At 48.1% G+C, this 26,136-nt stretch overlaps 1 protein-coding gene across 1 annotated transcript in view; it reads left to right on the top strand.

Annotated features, from left to right (window-relative positions):
* The window catches only part of ccser1 (coiled-coil serine-rich protein 1), a gene marked incomplete at both ends in the record, with an annotated part of 103,031 nt that overhangs the window by 45,906 nt on the left and 30,989 nt on the right, over window positions 1-26,136 (top strand). The window contains 2 exon segments of the mRNA XM_084439646.1: window positions 704-781; window positions 4,092-4,169. Coding sequence (XP_084295772.1) covers window positions 704-781; window positions 4,092-4,169 — 156 coding nt within the window.

The raw sequence follows: 26,136 nt of genomic DNA, 5'->3' as shown, positions 1-26,136 counted from the left end.
TCTTCTCCTCTCCTCTCCTCTTCTCCTCTCTTCTTCCCCTCCCTACTCCCTCTATCTTCTCTCTCTCCTCTCTTGTCCTTGAAGCAGGTGTAGCCCTCTCCCTCCTCCCTCTTTCTCTTCTCCTCTTACCACCTCTCTCTCCATCCTCCCTCTCTCCCCCGTCTCTCCCTCCTCCCCTCTCTCTCTTCCAGAGCGTCTGACAGTACAAGGTCATGGTGGAGTGGTAGAGAGCTGTACGCAGTAGGGCTGGGTTTAAAAAATCGATTCATCGATTCTGATGATTCAGATTCAAATGATTCAGAATCGATTCATGAATCCCAAAATTGATCTTTTATTTAACGAATGAATGAATAAATGAAGGAATGAATAGTTCATTAATTCATTCAATGATTCATTCATTCATTCATTCATTTTTGGAAATCAGGAAAGCAAAGTTGGAGTGTAACTCTAAATGTGTGTGTGTTCTCAAAAGTTGGAGTGTGACTCTAAGTGTGTGCGTGTAAGTGTGTGTGTGTGTTCAGAAGTTGGAGTGTGACTCTTAAGTGTGTGCATGTACGTGTGTGTGTGTTCGCAAAAGTTGGAGTGTGACTCTAAGTGCGTGCGTGTGTTCAGATGTTGGAGTGTGACTCTAAGTAAGTGTGTGCGTGTGTGTGTGTGTGTGTTGAAGCTGACGTGTGAATTTGTTCCTGTGTTGTGTTTGCAGGAGTCCGGGAGGGAGGAGGTCCTGAAACTGCAGCTCAGGGAGAGGGATGAGCTTATCCTCACGCTGCAAACAGAACTGGTGAGACACACACACACTCACACACACACTCACACACTCACACGCACACACACACTCACACGCACACACACTTTCAGCGTGACAACGGGCCACGTCCCCAAATCATTTTGTTTCCCAGGTTTGTGGGATGTCCTCCATGCCATGGTCCAGAGCAGTAGGGAGGCAGTCCTCCTCCGACTGGTGCTTTAGCAGCTCTGGGGGTAGGAGAGTGTGTCACCAGTAGAGGGCGCCACTCCTCACAGACGCCTGGAGCAGCACACTGATCACTGGGTGGTGTTAGTCTGGGGTTGGTTTGGAACACCTTGCTCTCTTCTCATTCTGTTGACTTGATGTAATCTCTCCTTCTCTTATTTTCTCCTTCCCTCCCTCCCTCCCTTTCTCTCTCTCTCTCTCTCTCTCTCTCTCTCTCTCTCTCTCTCAAGTCAAGAAGCTTCATTGGCATGACGTTTCATAATGTTGCCAAAGCAGAAAAAGAAAAGAAAGAAAAAAAAGAAAAATGATACTTAATAAATAATGATAATAATAATAATAATACAAAAACGTGAATAATAAACAGTATCTCTTTCTCTCTCTCTTTCTCTCAAACTTATAAAAAGCTCAGCAAGCTCTTACTATAGGTATAAATAATAATATCTATACACACATATATATATATATATATATATATATATATACACACACACATATATATATATATATATATAAATATATATATATATATTTATATATAATATGAAACAAAGGAAAAAACTTGGCTCTGAATGTTTATTCTCCTCTGCAACATTCCAAGGCAGCTTAATAGATCAGCGAGAGATTATAGACTTTTCAATCCCTATCAGAAGTCTGGAAAAACATTCAAATGATTATATAATGCTGTTTTCTATCTTGTTTTATCAGAAATCCATGCTACCTAAAATAGTCCTAAATCTGGATCCAGGGGAGTCTGTAGTGAGAGCCTTCATTTTACATCCAGTGCACCTGTAGAACGCCACATACGTGTGCATAGATGAAGCGTAATGTGGTGCTTGATATTTTGCCTCTGAGGCCTGGTATTGCGTAACGTCTGTTTCCTGTAACGCGAGGCGCACCACGCTGGGAGCAGCCAGTGCCAGTCTAGCCACGGGGAATGAGCCCATTTGGCATCTTTTTGTTTGCTCATTATGGTTCAGGTACCATCTTCCTCTCTCCCTCTCTCCCCCTCTCTCTCTCTCCATCCCGCTCCCCCTCTCCCTCTCTCCTCTTAGAGATGAGAATTTGATATCAAGATTATAGTGACCAAGCACTATGCACTTTGCATAAACATTAAAATAATGTGTCTTGGAGACTGTTGCTAGCTTTGGTTGATGCTGGACAGTATTTACAGTGAGTTTTTCAAAGCGCAGCAATGAAACACGGTTTGAATGATTTTATTGTGATAAATGTAATTTTATCTCGGTTTAACTCTCACTCTCTCTCTCCCTCTATCTCTACCTCTGTGTCCTCTCTCCCTCTCTTCCTCTATCTCTTTCTTCTCTCCCTCTCACTCTCCCTCAATCTGTCCCCTCCCTCTCTCCCTCTATCTGTTCTCTCCCTCTATCTCTCTCCTCTCTCCCTCCATCTCTGTGTCCTCTCTCCTTCTGTCTCTATATTCTCTCTCTTGCTCCCTCGCTTCCTCCTCCCTCCCTCCCTCCTATCCATCTCCCTCCTCCCTCCTTCTCCCTATCCTCCTCCCGCTCCCTTCTCTCTCCCTCCCTCTCTGTCTCAATGTCCCCTCTCCCTCTCTCTCCCTCCCTCTCTGTCTCAATGTCCCCTCTCCCTCTCTCTCTCCCTCCCTCCCTCTCTGTCTCAATGTCCCCTCTCCCTCTCTCTCCCTCCCTCTCTGTCTCAATGTCCCCTCTCTCTGTCTCTCTCTCTCTCCCTCCCTCTCTGTCTCAATGTCCCCTCTCCCTCTCTCTCTCCCTCTCTGTCTCCATGTCCCCTCTCCCTCTCTCTCTCTCCCTCCCTCTCTGTCTCAATGTCCCCTCTCCCTCTCTCTCTCCCTCCCTCCCTCTCTGTCTCAATGTCCCCTCTCCCTCTCTCTCCCTCCCTCTCTGTCTCCATGTCCCCTCTCCCTCTCTCTCTCTCCCTCCCTCTGTCTCAATGTCCCCTGTCCCTCCCTCTCTCTCTCTCCCTCCCTCTCTGTCTCCATGTCCCCTCTCCCTCTCTCTCTCCCTCCCTCTCTGTCTCAATGTCCCCTCTCCCTCTCTCTCTCCCTCCCTCTCTGTCTCAATGTCCCCTCTCTCTCTCTCTCTCCCTCCCTCCCTCTCTGTCTCCATGTCCCCTCTCTCTCTCTCTCTCCCTCCCTCTCTGTCTCCATGTCCCCTCTCCCTCTCTCTCTCCCTCCCTCTCTGTCTCAATGTCCCCTCTCCCTCTCTCTCTCCCTCCCTCTCTGTCTCAATGTCCCCTCTCTCTCTCTCCCTCTCTCTCTCTCCCTCTCTCTCTCTCCTCATTGCCCAGCCCGCGCTCGTAGAGCACCATATGGTCGGTGGTCGAGCGCGCCCTGATCACTTTGATTGGCCGTGAGCAGATCGCACACACGCCTGCATACACACTACATCCTCCAGCAGGCCTGCCACTGCGTCGCCCCCCCCCCCCCACGCCCAACATATGCCTCGGAAGGTGACCGTAAACCTGACCGGCTAATTGATTGAGTTCGTATTGAGAGGGGTCTGCCGAGCGGGGGGGGGGGGGGCTCGGGAGAGGGGATGGAGGGATGGGGGGCGAAGGTAGAGACGGAGGGGGGTGAAGGGGGGTGGCGGGAAGCCGAGAGGAAGCGCCGTACCTCCAGGGCGAGAGAGGAGCGAGGAGCCAGAGCCCCCCCCCCCCCACCCACCCAGGCAAACCGCCCAAACAGCCGAGCGACCCGACTGTCACTTTTTATGAGCTGATTTTGTGCAAGTGCACTTTGCGCGGTACCCGCCGGTCCAATATTTGGCTACAACCCCCCCCCCCCCTTTCCCCCGCCTCCGAAGGTTTCCTGTACCAGGGGGCTTTAAGAGCTTTCTGAGGTGTTATGTGGTGCCAGGTTTTCGCTGTGATCTGCTCTAAAAACGTTATCGCCTGGGAGTTTTTGTGGCTCTCGTGTGATACCAGAGGGATATTTACCAGAGGGGGGGGGGTAGCTATGCCCTCCTGCGTGCTGCGGCCTCATGTCGCACGACCCAACATTTAGCGAGTTCGTCGTGACCTTGATTCATGCGTTCCATCCAGAGGGGGCTGTGTGCCAGTGCTGGATAAGAGACCCACCAACGGTTTTGTGGGTTGTGACTGGGTGTGTTTGTTTTGGATGCAGGAGTGTGCCAAAGCTGCCCTGAAGCCCACCTGCCAAAAAGCTGACAGAACCACACAGACAGAGCCGCCAGGTCCAGAGGTAGGTCCAATGTTTTCCTCCCTTGGAACCAACAACCGTCCCCTACACACACTCACCTCTCTCTCTCTCTCTCTCTCTCTCACACACACACACACAGACAGACAGATACACACACAGACAGACACACACACACACACGCACACACATACACACACACACACACACACAGACAGACAGACACACACATACACTCACACACACGCACACACACACAGACAGACACACACACACACACACGCACACACATACACACACACACACAGACAGACAGGCACACACACACAGACAGAGACAGACAGACAGACAGACAGACAGACAGACAGACAGACAGACAGAGACAGACAGACAGACAGACAGAGACAGACAGACAGACAGACAGACAGACAGACAGACAGGCAGACAGACAGGATAGCAGACACACAAACTGGCAGACAGACAGACAGACAGACGACAGACAGACGGACAATCATATCGCGTCGTGCCAGTCCTGTCTAGATAGCTCAAGGGTGTGTGTCCACTGGGGAGCTGTATTTTAGAGCTGGCGCTGTTTTCTCGTTGTTTACAATGGGTAATGACCTCTAGGGCGCTATAGAGACGAGAGCTGTGTTCCAAGTGCCTTTTAGCGCCATGAGCTATAGGCTATTTTTGCAGTTGAAAAAAGTTTAACTTTTTGGGCTAGAGCGCAGGCTGTAAACGGCTGTTCTGACAATGACAACAGTCAGTTTTTGGCAGAACCGCAGAGACAGCAAACGTTAGCACTAGCTAACATTAGCTAGCTATCTTAACCAGGCTAGTTAATCTGCAGTCTGCATAAACACAACACTCGTTGCTAACGTAGCTGTAAAACATCGGTAGCCTAGCCAGCTCTAAACTCCGGTTCTAGTGCGCTCTACGCAGCTGTAAGCTTGCCGCTGTTCAGCTACATACAGCTCGTTGGTGGACACACAGCCTAAGTCCTCGTATTCCCAGCATGCCGTGCAGCTGCCGACAGCGGCCGCCCGGCCGGGGGAGGCGTGACAGTTTGAGAACAGAGGCCAGGTAATGGATGAGCGCCTAAAAACAGCCACTGCCAACGCCAAGCGGCGGAGAAAGACACAGTCAGGGCGCTGCTTTTAAGTCGCCGCCCACAAACCTCCCCGCTGCGCTCGCACCGCGACGGTGGACGCGGCTCGGCGCACACACACACACACACACACACACACACACACACACACACACACACACACACACACACACACACACACACAACAAAAACAAAGCCAAACATGTCATGTTAATGCGAGATTCTCCCACCCGAGGCATCTGGCTTTACCCAGTTTGTCTTGTTTTTTTTGCTCTCAGCATAAAAGCACCGGCCGCCTTTTTTAAACGATTAGCGCGAGCATATTAGCCCCCGATGGTGCCGGTCGGGAGAGGTCCAGGCTTCATTGTTATGCCGGCCGCACGCCGCCGCCCCCCGGGGCGCCGCGGCTCTGAGGACGGGCTCTTCATCATCGCCGTTGTCATCGTCGTCATCATCATCATCATCATCATCATAATCCAATCCTGCTGCACTCATTTGCGCTGCACGTTTGGGCGACGCATCATCCGGCAACATTAACAGATGTGTTGATATGCATTAGCGGTCTTCTGTCTGCAGCCTTTGTCGGGCTAACTAATGGCTTTCTTTTACGTAACGTCTATATGTAAACGGCTCTGTGTGGTAATGGCTTCTGCGTGTGTGTGTGTGTGTGTGTGTGTGTGTGTGTGCGCGTGCGTTGCGTAGCACCATTACACAAGCTGGAGTTCCATCAGTGAAAACAGTGTTTCTTCAGAGGTTGTCTTCTGTTCTGTGGATTTCTACCTTCTCGCCTTGGAAATGGTAGATGACATTTGAGATTACAATTTTCACGCGCGCGCACACACACACACACACACACACACACACACACACACACACACAATGCAGGGGCTGTGATTCCGAACCATCTCTGCTACCTCTGCCGTGATTGGAGTGCTTTATCAGTGACCTACCTCTCTGCAGTGTTCAGCATGGTGTGTGTGTCACCAGCCTGAACGTGGCCCAGCTGTTCCTCATGGTTAGTTAGCTAACGTCCCACATGGCCTCGTCCCTGCAGTACACGCGCGCGCACACACACACACACACACACACACACACACACACACACACACACACACCGGCATCACCAGCTGGGGACCTGCAGCCTGCTACTCTGGTTATATGGTGCTGTGTTTAGTCCTTTATTCATCTAAATGGGTCAATTAAGGAGTTACTTTCTACAATAGTGGCCCAAGCCATACAGAGATGTGTTCAGGCCTCTTTTAGGGGTTATGTAATGTTATATCGTGTTTTATAGTGCTATATACATGTAGGGTTATACACCTGGTGTATTGTGTTATAGTGTGTATATAGTGTTACATCGTGACCTGCTGGTGTTATTTCATGTTATATAGTAGTATAGTAGTACCTGCTGTATTGTGTTAGGAAAATAACGTGGGTTTGCACACACCCAAAGCTCTGATGCAAAAATATTTAATGACACGAAAAAATTAGCAACCTTCCATCAGGGCTAATCTGATTAACCCTGATTAGGGAGCAGAGCTGTAGAAACGTGTTCTTTGTGTGTCATTAAATATTTTTGCATCAGAGCTCCGAGGGCGCGGCGACCCACTTCATCGCCACGGTTGTTTTCGCTGTTCAGCACCTCGTCAAAGGTGCCCTGACTTTGACTTGATATCTAAGCAATGAGCACAGCCGTTCCCATCTTCACGATATAGCACGACTTCCAGTGCGTTGTGCTTTTATACATCATCTGTACAAAAGTACTATTTTACTGTCTTTCATATCAATTTTCGCGAACTCCACCAAGAAAAGTAGTTCCTAAAACTGTCTTGTTTTTAGTTAACATGGGGCTCGGAACCGTAAGTCATATGGAAAGTGTCCGTTACCTTTTCTTTCAGCAAGTTTCCCACCCTGGAAACAAGGTGTTATTGCACCACTGTGTGTTATTGCTTAATTACACAGTTGTTAGTGTTATAAAGTATTATACTAGTGTTATATAGTATTATACCATTGGTATATGGTGTTATATAGTATTATACTAGTGTTATATGGTGTTATATAGTATTATACTAGTGTTATATAGTATTATACTGTTGTTATATGGTGTTATAGCTCTACAGGTCTTCGCTCAGCATCCCAGGCCTGTGTAGCTGTAGGCTGGCTGTGCTGCAGTGCAGAGCAGATCTGTCTATGTAGGTTAGCTAGTGCATCCAGGACAGCCTGCTGGAGAAAGTGTGTCTACAAGTGGGTCAGCTATTTCTATGGCTGCTCAGACTTGAGGAGGTCGCCTCGCATTCTCCTTTTTCCTTTTTTTTCCCTTTCTGGAGCACCTTGCTCCTCCCCCCCTTCCGATCCCTCCTCCCTCGCTCCTAATTAGCTCAGATGGAGAGGAGGTGCTGTCCTCCTCCTCCTCCTGTCCCCTTCTTCTCGTTCCCTCTTTCGGCCCAGCCCTCCGTGACCACTGACCACCATCAGGGACCGTCCTGCCCTGCTTCCCCGACGCCGGACACTCTGTCCCGGGCACTGTCCGGCCCTCCCCGCCAGCCCGGGCTCTGGAGCAAAGACTTCTCAAAGTCCCTGGAAGTCCTGCTGCCATTTCACCAGAAGCTAGCGCTACACCCGGGACAAATACATAAAACACACTCTTGAAAGTTTTTGACGATGCTTGAGGTAAATCAGGTTTTGGGCCCGCTCCATTGCGTTGTTGTCGAGAGTACTAAGTGCTATAAAACAAGTGGAGCCACAGAGAAAGAGAGAGAGAGAGAGAGAGAGAGAGAGAGGAACAAAGAGAGAGAGGGGGGGTTGATATATAGTACCGTATAGTAGGGTTCCTCTGAGGACTTCTCTGGAACCCGGTACTTGAGTGCAGATGGAACGCTCGCTAGATGCAGAGCAGAGAGACGCTAGAATGACCAGACACACTCTGTCGAGTGCTTGCAGAGTGACCACTCTATTTCCCCCGACCGTATTCAAGGGTTTTCTGCTGTATTAGTCCGAGAGAATGAGACAGAACGAGAGGATTGGACAGAGAAAGATAGATAGATAAAGAGAGAGAGAGAGTGATTGAGTCTTCCAGCCGGGGAGAGAGAGGACAGGCTGTGTTTTGTAATGTCCTGTGGAGACTTTTAAGAGGGGGTGGGTGGTATTTCAAAAGTTGTCTGTGGGGGGCAGGAATCGATTGAGATTGTTTTCGTCCTGCGAGCCAATTTCGCACACATCCTGTAGAGGGAGGGGGGGGTGGGGGGGGGGACAAACGAGAAGCACCTCCTGTTTGGCACTCCTCACTCTCTCTCTCTCTCTGTCCTTCTCTTGTCTCTCTCTCATTTACTCTCTCCCTCTCTCTTTCTCAGATTCAAATGGCTTCATTGGCATAACAAAAAAAATAAATTGTGTTCTCTCTTTCTCTCTGCTCCTCTCTCTCTCACTCTCTCTCTCTCTCTCTCTCTCTCTCCTCTTATAGTGAGCAGTAAGTCTTTCGGCTCCCTAAAAGTGTGAAGAGAGGTGCTAAAAGCCAGTGAATTTATAGTGTGCCCGTAAGCTGTTACAGACCGTCATTTCAATGGAGAAACACTTAGAGCGATCATTTAGGGCGTCTCTCTCCATACCAGGGACATGATGTTAAATGGATTGGCTGCTTTATTTCATACGATTTTTTCCGGCACTTGTAAATCTGCTTTCTCTCAGAGTAGCCTGCGTCCTTGTTGAAAATGGCCTATGAATATGTAGCAGGCTGGCATTTCTCAAGTCCTATTCTTCCCTGTGTGTGTGTGTGTGTGTGTCTGTGGGGGGTGTGTGTGTGTGTGTGTGTGTGTGTCTGTGGGGTGTGTGTGTGTGTGTGTGTGTGTGTGTGTCTGTGGGGTGTGTGTGTGTGTGTATGTGTGTGTGTTTGTGTGTGTGGAAAAGGAAAACCTTCTAGTGACCCTGCTCCAGATACCCATCAGAGTGCTGTAGGCGTCGGCCATTTTGTTTTTGGTCTCTCTAAGCGCTCCCCGCGGCCTCCCCTCGACCTCTGACCTTCCTCTCTTCTCAGCGGACGATCCTTTGACCCCTCTCTGAAGAGATGCTGTGATATCGGCCAGACCAGGAGTGTGTGCGTGTGTGTGTGTGTGCGTGCGCGTGCGTATGTGATTGTGTGCCTCCTGCTGGTTAATTCTTTCGGGGTTCTCTCCCCCGTCTCTTCTCCCGTCATGCCATCGTTTCTGATTTGGGTGTTGCCGAGAATCGCCTTTGGAGAACCCTCGTCTGATCCCCGCGGGGGTCCGGGGTGGGGGTGGAGAGAGAACGAGGGGGGGCGAGATAGAGATGTGCAGCATACCAGGACTACAATGTCCTCTCCCACTGAAATGCCCCCTCCCCCTCCCTCTCTCTCTCTCTCTCTCTCTCTCTCTCTCTCTCTCTCCCTCTCTCTCTCTCTCTCTCTCTCTCTCTCTCTCTATCCCTCTCCCTCTCTCTCTCTCTCTCTGCCCGCCCCCTCTCCCCTTTCATCTCTGTTATGATTGTCGTCCTCCCCAGCGTTGTCGCTTCATCTCATCCCTTCATTCCGTCTGTTGGTGTGTGTGAACGGAGAGGTTCAGATCCAGCGTCCTGATTGGTCGATCGACGGCGGGGCGCGGTGTCGTGACAGGAGCAGCGGCTACTGGGCACTAGGCTATTCCCGATATGATGACGGGTTTTGGAAGAACGGAAACGCTGGAAATAAAACGTTTTAGAGATAGAGCAAGGTTGCCATGTCCTTCCTGGTGTATATATATATATATACTGTATATATTAAGATGCACGAGAAGCTGGGCTTGTTCCTCGAGGGGGATCGCAGAGTTTTCTGGTTTGAAAGTTTTGTAATCCGGGTCAGCAGTACAGACTAAACCCCCGGTAACCCCAGGATACCGCACGCCCTTCTCTGATTGGGTGCTTATCCACGCAGCAAATCTTGGCCTGTGTGTGTGTGTGTGTGTGTGTGTGTGTGTGTGTGTGCTTGCGTGTGTGTGTGTGTGTGCGTGTGTGCGTGCGTGCGTGCGTGTGTGTGTGCTTGCGTGTGTGTGTGTGTGTGTGTGTGTGCTCGTGCGTGCGTGTGTGTGTGTGTGTCAGTGTCACCCCGTGTCTCTCCTGACCTAAACCCCAGCTAAGCCCAGAGTCTGCTCTCTGCTTCCTGCCCTACTTAAGCTACACTTTAACCTCTCTCTCTCCTCCTCCTCGTCCTCCTCCCTCGTCCTCCTCCTCCTCTCTCGCTCTCCTCTGTGACCTCCCTCTCCTTGCTTCTCTCTCTCTCTTTTCCTCCCCTCTTTCTGCTGCTTTCTCCTCCGTATACCTCCATCCGCACGCTCTTCCTCGTCTTATGGCGGCCGTTCCTCAAGGCCCTATATCAGGAGACTTGCCGGGTTGATGGAGTGTGTGGTGTGTGTCTGTGAGAGTGTGTGTGTGTGTGTGTGTGTGTATGTGTGTGTGTGTGTGCGGCGTGCGTGCGGGCGCGCGAGTGCATCTTCGGTTATGAAGGGATTTCTTGCCTGTGTCCAGAGCACAGCCATTACCCATAACTCTCTCTGTTCATGACTCAGAACGCCGGGAGGGGGCGGAGTGGACGCATCATTAAATGTGATGTAATACCGGACGCGTGTGTTTGTGCATGTGTGTGAGTGTGAGTGCGCTTTTGCGTCAGTGATGGTATAGATCTGCATGTTGATGTGCATTCTGGGGTCTAAGGTAGAGTTGTGTGTGTGTTTGTGTGTGTGTGTGCGTGTGTGTGTGTGATGGCCCAAGTGTGTGGGTGTGGGTGTGTGTGTGTGTGGTGTGTGTGTGTGTAAGAATAGGGACAGGGGAAAGAGGAGTTTTATAGTGGTTTTACTGTGACCATCAATTTTTAGTGTGTGGAGAACTGCCTCCATCGGCCTGCCCCAAGACCACAGCAGATGGCCGGGGGGGTGGGGGGGATGTGGAATGGAGGGATACAGGATGGAGGGGTGGAGGGTTGAGGACATGGAGGATGGAGGGATGTAGGGTTGAGGGGATGTAGGGTTGAGGGATGTAGAGTAGGGATGTAGGGTTGAGGGATGTAGGGTGGAATGTAGGGTTGAGGGATGTAGGGTTGAGGGATGTAGGGTTGAGGGATGTAGAGTAGAGATGTAGGGTTGAAGGGAAGTATGGAGGAGGGATGTAGAGTAGGGATGTAGGGTTGAGGGATGTAGGGTTGAAGGGAAGTATGGAGGAGGGATGTAGGGTTGAGGGATGTAGGGTTGAGGGATGTAGGGTTGAGGGATGTAGGGTGGGATGTAGGGTTGAGGGATGTAGGGTTGAGGGATGTAGGGTGGGATGTAGAGTAGGGATGTAGGGTGGGATGTAGGGTTGAGGGATGTAGGGTTGAGGGATGTAGAGTAGGTATGTAGGGTTGAGGGGATGTGGGTGGAGGGATTAGGATGGAGGGATGTAGGGTTGAGGGGATGTGGGTGGAGGGTTGAGGAGGTGGAGGTAGTGTGGAGGAGGGATGTAGGGAGGAGGGTTTTAGGGAGGAGGGGGTGTAGGTGGAGGGTTAAGGGATGTAGGCTGGAGGAGGTGTAAGGTGTGGGGGGTGTAAGTGTGGAGGGATGTAGAACATGTGGGGTTTGAGAGTGTGTGTGGGGTCGGGGGTACAGAATGGTGTGTGGATGGTGTTTCTGAGCACATTCATTATGGATCACTGGTAGCGTTTGATCACCGACCGCACAGACTTAACCAGTCTACACCAAGGATACCCTGCTTCTACAGTCTGAACTCGGCCAGGTCCCCCGTGTCACTTATCTGTGAACAGTGTCACTAACATTTCCATGGTGACCAACCTTTGTTCTGTTTCCAGGCCCGAGCGTACAGGAGCGCAACTGTGTCGTCACGGAGACAGCCGAGTGAGTGTTTCCTGGTTCCCGGTCATGGCCGGGACGTGTGTGTGTGTGTGTTTATCGTTGTGGTCTGAAAACCCTGCTAGACCAGAGTCCAGGTTTTCCAGTACCGGTACCTGGGCATCCCCCACCCTGGCCTCGACACACGCTGGACTCAGTTTGACCCAAACCTGGCTCAAATGCTACTATTAAAAACTGTTTACATGGGCGTTTCCACTGGACCAATCACAATAAAGAAAACTGGAACACTCATTCATTTAATGTGTACATTTATTACAGGGGTGGTGACTGATGTTTTGACAATGTGTCTTTCTCAGAGTCACACAGAACAAAGTCAAAGGGGAGGTATACATATATATATATAAATATATGCCCTCCCTCCTAATTACCTCAGGGACAGCCATTTTGAAAAAAAAAATGAATTAATGAGTATCATAGTAGAGTAAATAATGGCATACATTTTAGTCCTAAATGCAATTCATCTTTACAATGGGGTTTGTCTATTCACAGACATACATGTTCTCAACATTGAATGTCCTTCAACACAGAAGAGAGAGAGATCATTATAGGAAGCAGGAGAGGCTCGCTTGGTCATTCACTCCACCAGAAGAGGCTGCATTGAGTTCATCAGTCCAAGGCTTCCCTCGGTTGTCATTTATTAATGATGTCGCCTCCTCTTGGGAATAGGGTTGATGTTTTCCATGCCTGCGGAAGAGACTGAGCCATGATTTGCTTCCACGTAGTGGCGTACCATAGCATAGTCCATATTCTCGGTGCGTATGGCGGTTTTGTGTTCCCCTTTGCGCACTTTAAGTGTTCGTTTGATCCGCCCTTTTATCACCCCCTCAGCGGCACCAAATATGAGATAAAATACTTAATTAACTGTAATTCCACCCATGTCATCTACATGTTTAAATGTCCTTGCGGCCTAATCTATATAGGCCAGACCATACGAGCACTTAAAGTGCGCGTAGGGGAGCACAAAACCGCCATACGCATCAAGAATATGGACTATGCTATGGCAGACTTCTGTGTTGAGCATGAGAGTCAGAACATGTATATATTTCTGAATAGACAAACCACATTGTAAAGATGAATTGAATTAAGGACTAAATACATATGCCATTGTTTACTTTACTATGATACGTATTATTATTTTTTTTATTTATTATTTTGTCGTTTTTATTTAGATTTGAGGTAATTAAGTGAGAGGGTATATATACCTCCCTTTTCCTGTGTTCTGTGTTGACTCTGAGGAAGACATTGTCGAGATGTCAGTCACCACCCCTGGAATAAACATGCAGACTATATGAATGAGTGCTCCAGTTTTCTTTATTTTGCGTAGTCCAGTGGAAATGCCCAGGTAAACAGTTTTTAATACATGTATTGTCCTCTACTGTTGAGCACCAAACCCTCTATCCAGAACTTGGCTGAGGCGTGCTGGACTACATTTTGGACTCTGGGTCAAATACTATTTGAAAATACAGTATGCTCACTGACTGTATTTCAAATACCGTGTGACCCAGGTGGTCCTGGGGGGTGGGGGTGTCGGCAGAGATCAGGCCTGGACCACCTCTGGACTAGAGAATGTTCCCTGCACCGTACAACACCGTACTAGGGTGGAGAATGCGTCCTACAGTACCTACCTGCACTGAAGCATGGCACATTGTCCTAGCTAGTCCTAGTTAGGGCACTAGTCGACCACCCTAGCCTGCAACTCCTGACCCCTAACCCCTGACCAATGATGCCAAACCCTCTTAGACACTACACTGAGCTACAATGGATGAAGATGGTAATACATCCTGATTCATGGGAACGGCAGACTACAACCGGCCCAGCTAAGAGCAGACGCTGGGGCCCCAGGGAGGCTCGGGGGCCCCTGAAGGCCCTCGGTCACGTCTGTCCTGAGGTCTCAGGTCTGCCCTCGTTTCTAGGGGTCAGTGGCGAAGGCTGGATTAGGGATTCAGAGGCTGTCCTCCCTGTGGACTGTATGACCCTCCCTGTGGACTGTATGACCCTACCTGTAACAGCACTCGCCCTGGAACCCTCTGGAATGCTCCGGAAACCTTCCGTTCGACCCTTGACCTCAGCCTGTCACCCTGCTCCACCTCCCGTCTCAACACTGTCTGGTGATCGGATCTGTGAGGTTGTAAGATTATATCCTGTCCTATCTCAAAGCCAGATGTCACACACGCACACACACACACGCACACACACGCACACACACACGATTGTTGGTCTTGCATTGTGATACCACTAACCCTATTAATGCTATGAGATGCATGGGCTCCCCAGGTTGTGTGTTCTATGGTGGTTACTATGGTGTTGCAAATGTTCGTGTTTTCATTGTCTGTTTATATAACTGGTACTGTATGGTGATGATGATGGTGTGTGTGTGTGTGTGTGTGTGTCTGTCTGTTTATATAACTGGTATGGTGATGATGATGAGTGTGTGTGTGTGTGTGACGTTTGTGTGTGTGTGTGTGCGTTTCTTTATTTCCAAACATACAGTACAGTTGCAACTGGGTTCTCTGGAGGGAGACAAAAAAGTTTCCGCCGAGAACACAATATCTTCAGCACACATTACTGTATATTCAGAACCCAGACCATATATTAACACTCCAAATGGACACTGAAGCTGATTGGCCAAAAAAATCATTTCAACGTCATGAAATGGGCGTTAGAGGAGGGGTTTCAGGAAAGCACGTGATCAGCATCAGTGGAATCGACAGGAGTTATTTGGTATTTCAGTGATCAAACTCAAATCCAAAACAAAGCAGTTGGGTAAACATTAGGATGAAACTCAGAACAGAGATGGCCATGTTCTTCATCTCCAGATTATTTTCCTGCCATGCTGTATGGCTTATCTCAGCTCTGAGAACGCCTGCCGGAGGGTGTTCAGAGAAGAACAAACAAGTAGGAAAACAACATAACAGCTGCTTAGTGGTAGTTCATCTGTGTTTCTGCATAGTACACACACGTTCCTTTACAGCACACACTAAGTATTGCAAAGGAAAATAAGAAATACATGTTGAGCCACAATAATAATAATAATAATATTATTATTATTATTATTATTATTATTATTATAACACTACTACTTCTACTACTAAATCAAATCAACTACTACTACTAATAATAATAATAATGATAATAATAATATGTACAACAGAGATAAACAATGCTGTTTTTAAACCACAGTAATAAGTAAAACAGTGCAGTAATTGTCAGTTTAGGCTAGTAAGACCCAGGCACACAGCAACGGAGGAGGCAGATAAACAGGTTCAAGCCTGGAGGGGCGGTTTAATGGAACAAAAGAGGGGAGCCACAAAAAGGTTTGCCGCGAAATTATACGGGATGAAAAAATGGGTGGCACAAAAATGCTGCCACTAAATAATAAGACAAAGTGCTAGTGGGAGCTGGAGAGGGTTGGAGGTGGAGCAGGGCACCGCTCGGCACTCGGCAGAGGGGGTCCGGGATGATGGAGAGACCAGGATGAGAAGGAGGGTGAGTGATAATGATCGCAGGGGAAAAGCTACAAGCAAAAGTTAGGCGCTGCAACTCCGTGAAGTTAGCAGGCGAGAGATAGGCACTAACAAATTATGAGCAGCAAAAATGTAGGCTAGAGGGTATACTTTACCGAACGTAGGTTATGGTAAGATCTGGCGAAGGGTGAAGTGCAGACCAAGGTTCTTGTAGGGGTTGCAGGCGACTGCAGACGAGGATGTTACGACTGACGGTGGAACCGGTGAGGCAACACAACATACACAACAGAGGATCAGGTGGGGTGATGAGGGATTAGCCGTAACTGTAATGCTGTAATGCAGCATGCAGTAAAGTAGTTAGCGTAGCTTACGTAGTGTATCAGCGAAATAACTCTAATGGGTCTGGCGTTGGGACTACCTCCTACCTGACCTGAGCAGGGAGAAGAATTAATTGTCCAGGTGGCTGGTATCTTTCAGAATTTTCCTGGTCCTGGTCCTGGTCCTGCATCGACTTGTGTACAGTACGTTGAAGTCCTGGAGGTGTGGGAGTGTCTTCTCTGTGATGTGTTCCGCTGCCTGTACCACACTCTGCAGCACCTTACGGTCTTGCATGGGGCGACTCCCATACCTGGCAGGATGCTTTCAGTTGTGCATGTGTCCAAGCTCCTGAGTATCTTGGGAGATCCTCTGAATTTCCATCTGAGGTGGAACAGCCTCTACCGAGCCTTCCTTCTCGCAGTGTCTGTGTTTTTTTCTCCATGTCAGATCCTTGGTGATCTGGACACCAAGATACTTGACGTTCTCCACTCTCTCCACAAGGGTCCCCCCGATGACTAGGGCGTTGTAGTTTCTCTCCTGTTTCCTCCCAAAGTCCACAATCATCTCCTTCATCTTACTGACCTGTAGGTGGAGGTTGTTGTTCTGGCCTCACTTAGTCAGGCTTTGTAATCCGTCCTAGATCTTAGTCCCTGGCCGACACTTCTAGGGTCGCCCTGCTGGAATTGGGTGTCCACCTTCTCTCCATATTTTCGTTTTGCATCTTTCACTGATTTCCTTACATTCCAGGCTGATGATTTACAGTCCTCCATATTGCCAGTCTTGACCCCAGTGTTGAAAGCCTCCGTGTGGGTTTTCAGAGCATCGCGGATGGTTCTATCGACCTGGGGTTTCTGATTTGGAAAAGTCCTAACAGACACTTTTGGTATTGCTGCATCTGTAGCTTCTCCGATTTTGTGTAGAACATTTTCAGTAATTCTATGTATGTCGGTGTCGAAGCCTAGGTAGTTGTTGTTATTATTATAGTTGTTGTGTGGATCCCGTAATGCGTCATATAACGTGACCTGAAGGGTGGCTTCTGATCTATCCATCCAGCGAGATGGACGAGATGGAATAGCAATGATCCAGAGACTCGCTACTTCTCGTAGCACTACCGAAGTGTTGGTAAAAGTCAGGCACGGCCTTTTTTGAGATCCGCCTGACTTGAAGTCCCCTGCTACGATCAACGCAGCGTGGGGGTTTTTGTTCTGACATTCATTCAGAGCTTTGTGAAGCTCTGTTTACGATTTCAGTGCATGCTTGCTATGGTATATATACACCAGTCATGATGAGCGAGGTGAACTCCCTCGGTAGGTAGTCTGGTCTGCATTTTATTGGGATATATTCCAGGTCGGGCGAGCAGTGGGTGGCTAAGGAAGTAACATTCCCTGAAACTTAGCGGTTGTTATTAACCATGAGACAGACACTCCAATCCACAGCGGGGTTCTGTCAGCTCAAAGGGTGGTAGAGCAGGACGAATGAAAGAGCTCTTACTCAGGTGGAGTGTTTGCTAGAGGGATTGTGCGTGTGTGTGAGTGTGTGTGTGTGTGTGTGTGTGTGTATGTCGAGCCAATGTCCAGAGTTCTTCCACACAACGTCCCTTCTCCACCCCCTACACTGGCTCCCTGTAGCAGCTTGCATCCAGTGTAAAACCCTGCTACTGATGTCAGGACAGCAGAGTCGCTGCCCATCTGCTCAAAACTCACCTCTTCAAGAAATACCACCACGATCCTCCCTCTTAAGCACCATTTGTATTTTTAGTTTGCTATAATTGCACTTAGCCTTCAGGACTAGATTATGCTCTTAGTCACTTGCTTTAGAAATGAGATGCACTTGTGTGTTCTGGCATGTACAGTAGTAGTACATTGGATTTTCCTACTTTAAATGCAATTATTCTAAGTCGCTTTGACTATGCCTAATGTAATGTAACGCAACACCGTGGCGTCAGTGCGGTGGTGGGGTATTTTCGTGTAGTGTTGCAGACTAACCCCCAGCAGGCATCGTTGATCAAGCAACCTCTAGTGGCAGCGGAGCGACTTGATTAGTGAGTGACTTACAGTAGAGATGGGACCGATCCGTTCCAGTATCGGGATCGGGCTCCGATCCAGACGTGGTTCACTGATCGGGTACCAGCCGGAGTTCGCCGATCCACCTACCGATCCAGATGAGTGAAAAAGCTCTGGTATTCATTCATTCAGTCATAGACTGCAATTCACATTTGCCTCAGTCCAGCGTCTAGTTCACCGAACTAGCCTACCTTTCAGACTGTTTGCTTATGTTTGCAAACGTTTGGTGCGAAAACAAACGTTATGCTGAAAAAAGTTTAAAATAGTTTGCAAAGAAGGTTTCCTAGTGAAAGTGAAAGTCTGGAGTTACATCCATTGCTCTAATTGGTTACCCTAGACGGTGAAAAGCAAATGCGCCTATTTGGCAATATTCCGGATTGAAACCCAAAGCTAATAGGGGACCTGATAGCATTAATGAGGCAATCTGTAAACTCTCCTTACTCCTGTCTTGTCACAGTGAAATATGACACCGTTGCTCTCTACTGAGGCTGAGACCCACTGTTGCACATGCAGAGTGAGTCACAGGAGAGCAGAGCAGACAGGGGGTCTCATCCCAAGCTTATATATTACTAATTATATTTTACAATTTCCTTTTTATTTTATTGAAAGCTTTGACTTTTATTGAAAGTGGGCGCTGATAGTAGAGAAAATGAATATGTAGACTAAGTAGGATTCAAGGATTATATCATTGATAGGCCTACATCCAACATACAATAGCCATATGTTGGGTAAAATTGATGAGAAAAATTAGGTTTTGGCTCCTCAACAACAAGATAGAAGATATCCTAATAATAAAAACAGTTCAAACCAACAGAAAGAAAGACAAACAAACAGCCCAGTTGAATACCCCCCCACCCCCGATGGCTCTGCCCTGGCACATGAAAACAAACCTGAAAACACTAGGCCTCTGATGTTGAGAGCCTGCCAATCAAAGCGACTTACATAGAAAGACAATGTGTGAGTGTGGACATTGGGATTGGGCCAATGGAGTGCGAGAATCTGATACTGAGAATGCACGTTAGGATCTGTACGGACGTGCATAGACTGTTAGTAAAAAGGCAACAAGCGAAACTGAGACAATCAATTCGCTAGTCACAGTACAGCGCGAGCCACAGCGCTGCGTTGAAGTGTGTGCCAGCCACAAACCTACATAGAGAAGATCACCCCTAAAAGTAGCCCACCTGCCAGTCAGAAAGCCCACGGGCATATCCCCCTCACATTTAAAAATATAGGCTCTATCCCCCCCCCCCCACACACTTTTTCTTATCTCTCAAATGACATTTATTTTGCCTGCCACTCTCCTTCGATCGCTCAGCTGTTTGCCTGCCGCTCTGAAAGGTAACTGCGGCAAGGTAACGAGCAAAACCTGGTATGGATTTTCAGAGACTTGGCTGAATGGATTCTTTTGGAGATGGGACTTTTTTTTCTCACCACTTGGTCAGGTAGGATTAGGATATAGGCTAGCAGCTAACTCATCCATCCATCTATCGTCGTCCGCTTATCCGGGGTCGGGTCGCGGAGGCAGCAGTTCCAGCAGGGGGCCCCAGACATCCCTTTCCCTAGCGGCATCAACCAGCTCTGCCTGGTGGATCCTTTAGCCGCTCACAGGCCAGTGCGGAGATGTAGTCCCGCCACCTGGTCCTGGGTCTACCCCGCGGCCTCCTCCCAGCTGGACACGCCTGGAACACCTCCCTAGGGAGGCGCCCAGGAGGCATTCTCAAGGCAAGGCAAGGCAGTTTTATTTCTATAGCACATTTCAGCCACAGGGCAATTCAGTGTGCTTTACATGAGACATTAAAAGCATTAAAACAAAATTCAAGACATTATAGACACTTAAAACAAAAAGCAGGACAAATCGAGTACAGGAATAAAAGTTACAGTGCAGTATACAGATAAACATAACTCCTCTTAGAAAGCAGTGGCAAAAAAAGTCTTCAGGCTTGTTTTAAAAGAACCAAGAGTTGCAGCAGACCAGCAGTTTTCTTGAAGTTTGTTCCAGATACGTGGGGCATAAAAATTGAACGCTGCTTCTCCATGTTTTGTTTTAACTCTGGGGACAGAAAGCAGACCTGTGCCAGACGACCTGAGGGGTCTGGATGGTTCATAGCGTATGAGCAGATCAGAAATATATTTTGGCCCTAAACCATTCAGTGCATTGTAAACGTAATTTTAGCAGTATTTTAAAGTAAATTCTTTGACAGACAGGAAGCCAGTGTAAAGACCTTAGAACTCGTGTGATGTGGTCAAACTGAGGGGTGGGGGGGGTGGGGGGGGGGGGGGTGGGTGTTGCAACAGTCCAGGTTCGCAGCTAGTGAGCTAGACATAGCTAGCTGCTGTAGTCCAACCCAATACATGCACTCTCTCCCCGTTAAACAGTTGAGCTGACATCAAGCCATTTCCACTTGCACGGTCGGGAATGAGCGTTGCCGTAATCCAACACGAGTTCGAGTTCACTTTCTCTTTCTGTGAAGTGCATTGTGTTGCCTCTGTATGAAATGTGCTATACAAATAAAGTTTGAAGTTCAAAGCATATAGGCTACAAGCCTAGTGTTATAGTATTTAGTGAGCTAAATGGATGTCATTAAATACCTTAATTAGAGCAGTCTCAGTGCTGTGGTGTGGTCGAAATCCTGACTGGAAGACATCAAAGCCATTACTTAGTGCCAGGAAGTTATTGAGTTGTTGGAAACCAACCTTTACAATTATTTTGCTTAGAAATGGGAGGGTTGATATGGGCCTATAATTGTTCATTTGTGTAATTTAAATGTACTCAATAATTCACATCTAAATAAAAAACATCAAGTAATGATGCATAATTTCAATGACCAGTTACGTTTGAATATCACCACACCTGGTGTTGAGACAAATGTGTTCAGCTAATGTAGCTAGCGAACGTTCCCTCGGATGAAAACTCTAGTCCTGTTATGTTCCCATGTATTTAGCAAGGTGGTCCTCTGAATTTTTCTAACCATCAAAAGTGGGCCTTAAAGCAATACATAGCGTTTTCTCCGGTTTTCTCGGAACTGTGCCCCCACAGGCTCTGTGAGTAAGTGCACTGTCGTACTGTCGTAACGTTATCAGATTGTCTTTTTCTTTTTCTGGCTTCCTCCGTGATGTTTTGCTTCGGTTTTCTCACCTCCGACATGATATCATTGAGCTAAAAAACGCATGATATCCATAGACGCCGGAATAGTTAGCTACTACTGTGTTGTTTAAGCACAACGTTGCGCATGCGCACTTCGACTGAATGCTGCGTCCCGGGGGCGCGAGTTTTATAAGGTAATAAATGTCAATGTATTATCTTTCTGAGTAGACTGTTTGGACGATTCAGCTTACTGTTAGTAAATCTAATTGGAGAATAAGAACCAGACATGTTTGTAAAGGTCCAAATATCGCGATGTATTGCTTTAAGTTACAAAAGGTTGAGAACCCTTGCTTTAGGGCCAGCATCCATGGTCTCCACTCACACGGCCACACCACACTATGGTGGAGAGGGAGGGATGGAGAGAGGGAGGGAGAGGTGGATGGAGGGAGATGGAGGGGGACACAGGAGAGAGGGGTTGTCAGAAAGATGGGTTGTGTGAGTGAGAGAGAGAGATGGAGATGGAGGGAGAGGCATAGGAGAGAGAGGTAGGAGAGGGGTTGTGAGAAAGATGGGTTGTGTGAACGAGAGAGAGAGAGAGAGAGGGGGGGGAGAGGGGGAGGGGGAGGGGCACACAGAGAGAGAACGAGCTATCTCTGTGTGAAAGAGGTAGGGGTGAGAGAGAGAGAGAGCTGGTGCCAAGGGATGGAGGGAGATTTGGTAGGCTTGAGAGAAGATTGAGAAGATGAAAGGGAGGTAGAGAGGGAGAGAGGCAATGTTTGTTCTGGTTATTTATTGAGTACAGAGACATGAACATAGGGTCCCAGTCCCTAAGCATGCTGGTCTCTTTCATCAAACACACACACCAATTTCAAAGTGGGAATTTGTTATTGTTTGCATGTTTGTGTGTGTCCCTGTGTGTGTGTGTGTGTGTCCCTCTGTGTGTGTGTGTGTGTGTGTCTGTGTGTGTCTGTGTGTGTGTGTGTACTAGGGCTGTCAATTTAACACATTTATTAGATAAATTAATTCTGCATATGTTAACATGTAATTAAATTAACACAAATTAATTGAAATAAAAAATGTTGTTTTTATTATTATTAATAATATTATTATTATTTAATAAATTTTGCCCAGCAGACCCCATAGGCTACAGAGAGCAGGCAGCACAGAATAAGTAGGCTAAGTCTACCTCAGACTTAATTGACAAACTTAGTCGCAAAATGAATTGCTATGGTAGAAGACCAGGGCTTAATGGAAGCTTTGCAAATTACATCCTCCAATGCAGATACAAGCTGTCATCAAGAGGCACAATAGCTTCAAAAATCTACGAACGCACTGGTGCATGCAGAATATGTAGCTCAGATTGATTGATAACCTTACACATGCGGTACTGTTACAAGAGATTGCAAATAATAATGAAATAAAACAATTTATTATATTGACTTCTAAAGCCACCTTTTGTGTAATGTCTATTCAATGCTTTACTTGTCTGCCACAATAATGTAATGTCTTATAATTGAAATATCTTTTGATGTCCTTTCCCGTCAAAAAATGATACAGTATATGCGATTAATTGCAATTAATTAATTTGATTAATTTGTTTAATCAATTAACAGGCCTAGGGTGTGCCTTTCCCTCCTCTTCAGAGAGATCAGATAGAGGCAGTGTGTCTGGAACATGTGTACTATAACTCTCTTCAGACAGACTGATGGACCTCAGCGTGTCTGGAACATGTGTACTTTAACTCTCTTCAGACAGACTGATGGACCTCAGCGTGTCTGGAACATGTGTACTTTAACTCTCTTCAGACAGACTGATGGACCTCAGCGTGTCTGGAACATGTGTACTATAACTCTCTTCAGACAGACTGGACCTCAGCGTGTCTGGAACATGTGTACTATAACTCTCTTCAGACAGACTGATGGACCTCAGCGTGTCTGGAACATGTGTACTTTAACTCTCTTCAGACGGACTGATGTACCTCAGCGTGTCTGGAACATGTGTACTATAACTCTCTTCAGACAGACTGGACCTCAGCGTGTCTGGAACATGTGTACTATAACTCTCTTCAGACGGACTGATGGACCTCAGCGTGTCTGGAACATGTGTACTATAACTCTCTTCAGAAGGACTGATGGACCTCAGCGTGTCTGGAACATGTGTACTATAACTCTCTTCAGAAGGACTGATTGACCTCAGCGTGTCTGGAACATGTGTTCTATAACTCTCTTCAGAAGGACTGATGGACCTCAGCGTGTCTGGAACATGTGTACTATAACTCTCTTCAGAAGGACTGATGTACCTCAGCGTGTCTGGAACATGTGTACTATAACTCTCTTCAGACAGACTGATGGACCTCAGCGTGTCTGGAACATGTGTACTATAACTCTCTTCAGACAGACTGATGGACCTCAGCGTGTCTGGAACATGTGTACTATAACTCTCTTCAGACAGACTGATGGACCTCAGCGTGTCTGGAACATGTGTACTATAACTCTCTTCAGACGGACTGATGGACCTCAGCGTGTCTGGAACATGTGTACTATAACTCTCTTCAGACGGACTGATGGACCTCAGCGTGTCTGGAACATGTGTACTATAACTCTCTTCAGAAGGACTGATTGACCTCAGCGTGTCTGGAACATGTGTACTATAACTCTCTTCAGACAGACTGATGGACCTCAGCGTGTCTGGAACATGTGTACTATAACTCTCTTCAGAAGGACTGATGAACCTCAGCGTGTCTGGAACATGTGTACTATAACTCTCTTCAGACAGACTGATGGACCTCAGCGTGTCTGGAACATGTGTACTATAACTCTCTTCAGACAGACTGATGTACCTCAGCGTGTCTGGAACATGTGTACTATAACTCTCTTCAGAAGGACTGATGGACCTCAGCGTGTCTGGAACGTACAGAGCTCCCCTCAGACAGCTGATCAGCCTGATCTCAGCAGACTGATGCCCCAACAGAGCACCCAGAAAAGCATGACTCCATCTCCATTAGACAGAAATATCCGACTTTGAAGCCATCGTTTTATCTTTCTTTCTGTAGTGTTACCTTGTTTTTGGTGGCGTGCGTGCATATGTGCATGTGTGTGTTTGTTAGCAGGATTACGCATTTTCACGAAACTCATTGGAAAGGTGCAGCATGGTCCAACTTAGAACCCATTCAATTTTGGAGCGGATCCGAAGCACGGGTCGGGTCCGCGGGCCGCCCAAACACGGCCGGCCATTCACCTCCATTCATTTTTTTAACCAAGATTACGCAAAAACTACCTGGCTGGATTTCATGAAACTCGTGGGGGGGGTGTAGGGTGGGCCAACCCATTCACCTCCATTCATTTTGTTGACTACAGAATGACTACGCAAAAACTACCAAACTGATTTTCATGAAACTCGGTGGAGGGGTGTAGCATGGGCCAATTTAGAACCCATTCAATTTTGGTGCACACAGAGCCACGAAATGCATTCAGCGGCGGAGGTCTGTGCTCTCTGAGCACCATTTCTAGTTATTATTATTTTTATTTTACACATTTTTAATTAGTATTTCTTAAACACAAAATATATGACCCCCCCACCCTAAACCCCACATTGCGTCATCACCACAAACACAATTGGTCTTGGTTGTCAACAGAAATATGCTCCATCGTTTGCATTGGACACAGAACAAAACCAAAACCCCACTGAAAAACAACAAAGTACACCGCGGGGTGTTCCAGAAAGCAGGTTTAGTGAAAACTCAGAGCTCTCTGGAAAACCCCCATAAAAACATTTTTTTCTGGCCCTGGTCTTGGTCTTGGTCTTGGTCCTGGTCCTGGTCCTGGTCCTGGTCCTGGTCCTGGTCCTGGTCCTGGTCTTGGTCTTGGTCCTGGTCTTGGTCTTGGTCCTGGTCCTGGTCCTGGTCCTGGTCATGGTCATGGTCCTGGTCCTGGTCCTGGTCTTGGTCTTGGTCCTGGTCCTGGTCTTGGTCCTGGTCTTGGTCTTGGTATTGGTCCTGGTCCTGGTCTTGGTCCTGGTCCTGGTCCTGGTCTTGGTATTGGTCCTGGTCCTGGTCTTGGTCCTGGTCCTGGTATTGGTCCTGGTCCTGGTCCTGGTCCTGGTCTTATTTTGGTGTCCAGGTCCTGGTCCTCCATGTGTCCTAGCTGCAGTGAGAGGCAGGTGAACTTGGGAACCGTCCATCCTTGATAACTTTGTCAAGGTAACGCGGAGACAAACAGGTCCAAATGGCTGACAGAAGGCCCAGTGCGCGCCAACTGCTGCTCCCTGCCCTCCACGCCTGCGTGCCACCCACGGTGGCCAGTGTGCGAGGTGCCCTGTGGGGGTCTGAAGCTGTCAGCAGAAGGTGTGTGTGTGTGTGTGTGTGTGTGTGTGTGTGTGTGTGTGTGTCTGCGTGCGCGCGCATGCGCGCGCGTGTTCTTGTATGTGCTTCTGTGCATCAATGTCTGTGTGTATGTGTACATATGCTTGTGTATGTGTGTGTAGGTGTGAGTGTATGTGTGTGTGTGTGTGTGTGTGCCTGTGTGTGTGTGTGCAGAAGGTGATGGTCGCCCTGGCCGTTGCTGGGTCCATCTTACCCCCGGGCGGGGCAGAACAGAACGTGGAGGGTGGCACCTTGCTGAGCGCAGATGGCACGACAGACAGGAGCAGAACGGGCACAGCGACGAACCCGTTAATAAATAATTATCTCAACAATGACACTGGGTACATACCGGGGGAGGGGGAGGAGGAGGAGAGGAGGAGGAGGAGGAGGAGGAGAGAGGAGGAGAGAGGAGGAGGAAGAGGGGGGGTTGCAGGCCCCTAACCCAGGACAGGAGAGGAGGAGAGAAAGAGCTGAGAATGGAGAGGGAGAGAGATGGGGGGAGAGAGAGAGAGAGAGAGATGGGGGGAGAGAGGAAGAGAGACATTGGGGAAAGAGAGAGAGAGAGAGATACTGTTGGAAGGGAGAAAGAGATGGGAGGGAGAGAGGGAGAGAGAGAGATGAGAGAGATGGGGGAGAGAGGAAGAGAGACATTGGGCAAAGAGAGGGAGAGAGAGAGATGGGGGAGAGAGGTAGAGAGACATTGGGCACAGAGAGGGAGAGAGAGAGATGG

Source organism: Borostomias antarcticus, assembly GCF_949987555.1.
Source record: "Borostomias antarcticus genome assembly, chromosome: 6".
In the NCBI taxonomy this organism is placed as follows: Eukaryota; Metazoa; Chordata; class Actinopteri; order Stomiiformes; family Stomiidae; genus Borostomias; species Borostomias antarcticus.
This window is presented reverse-complemented; position numbering and strand designations above follow the sequence as displayed.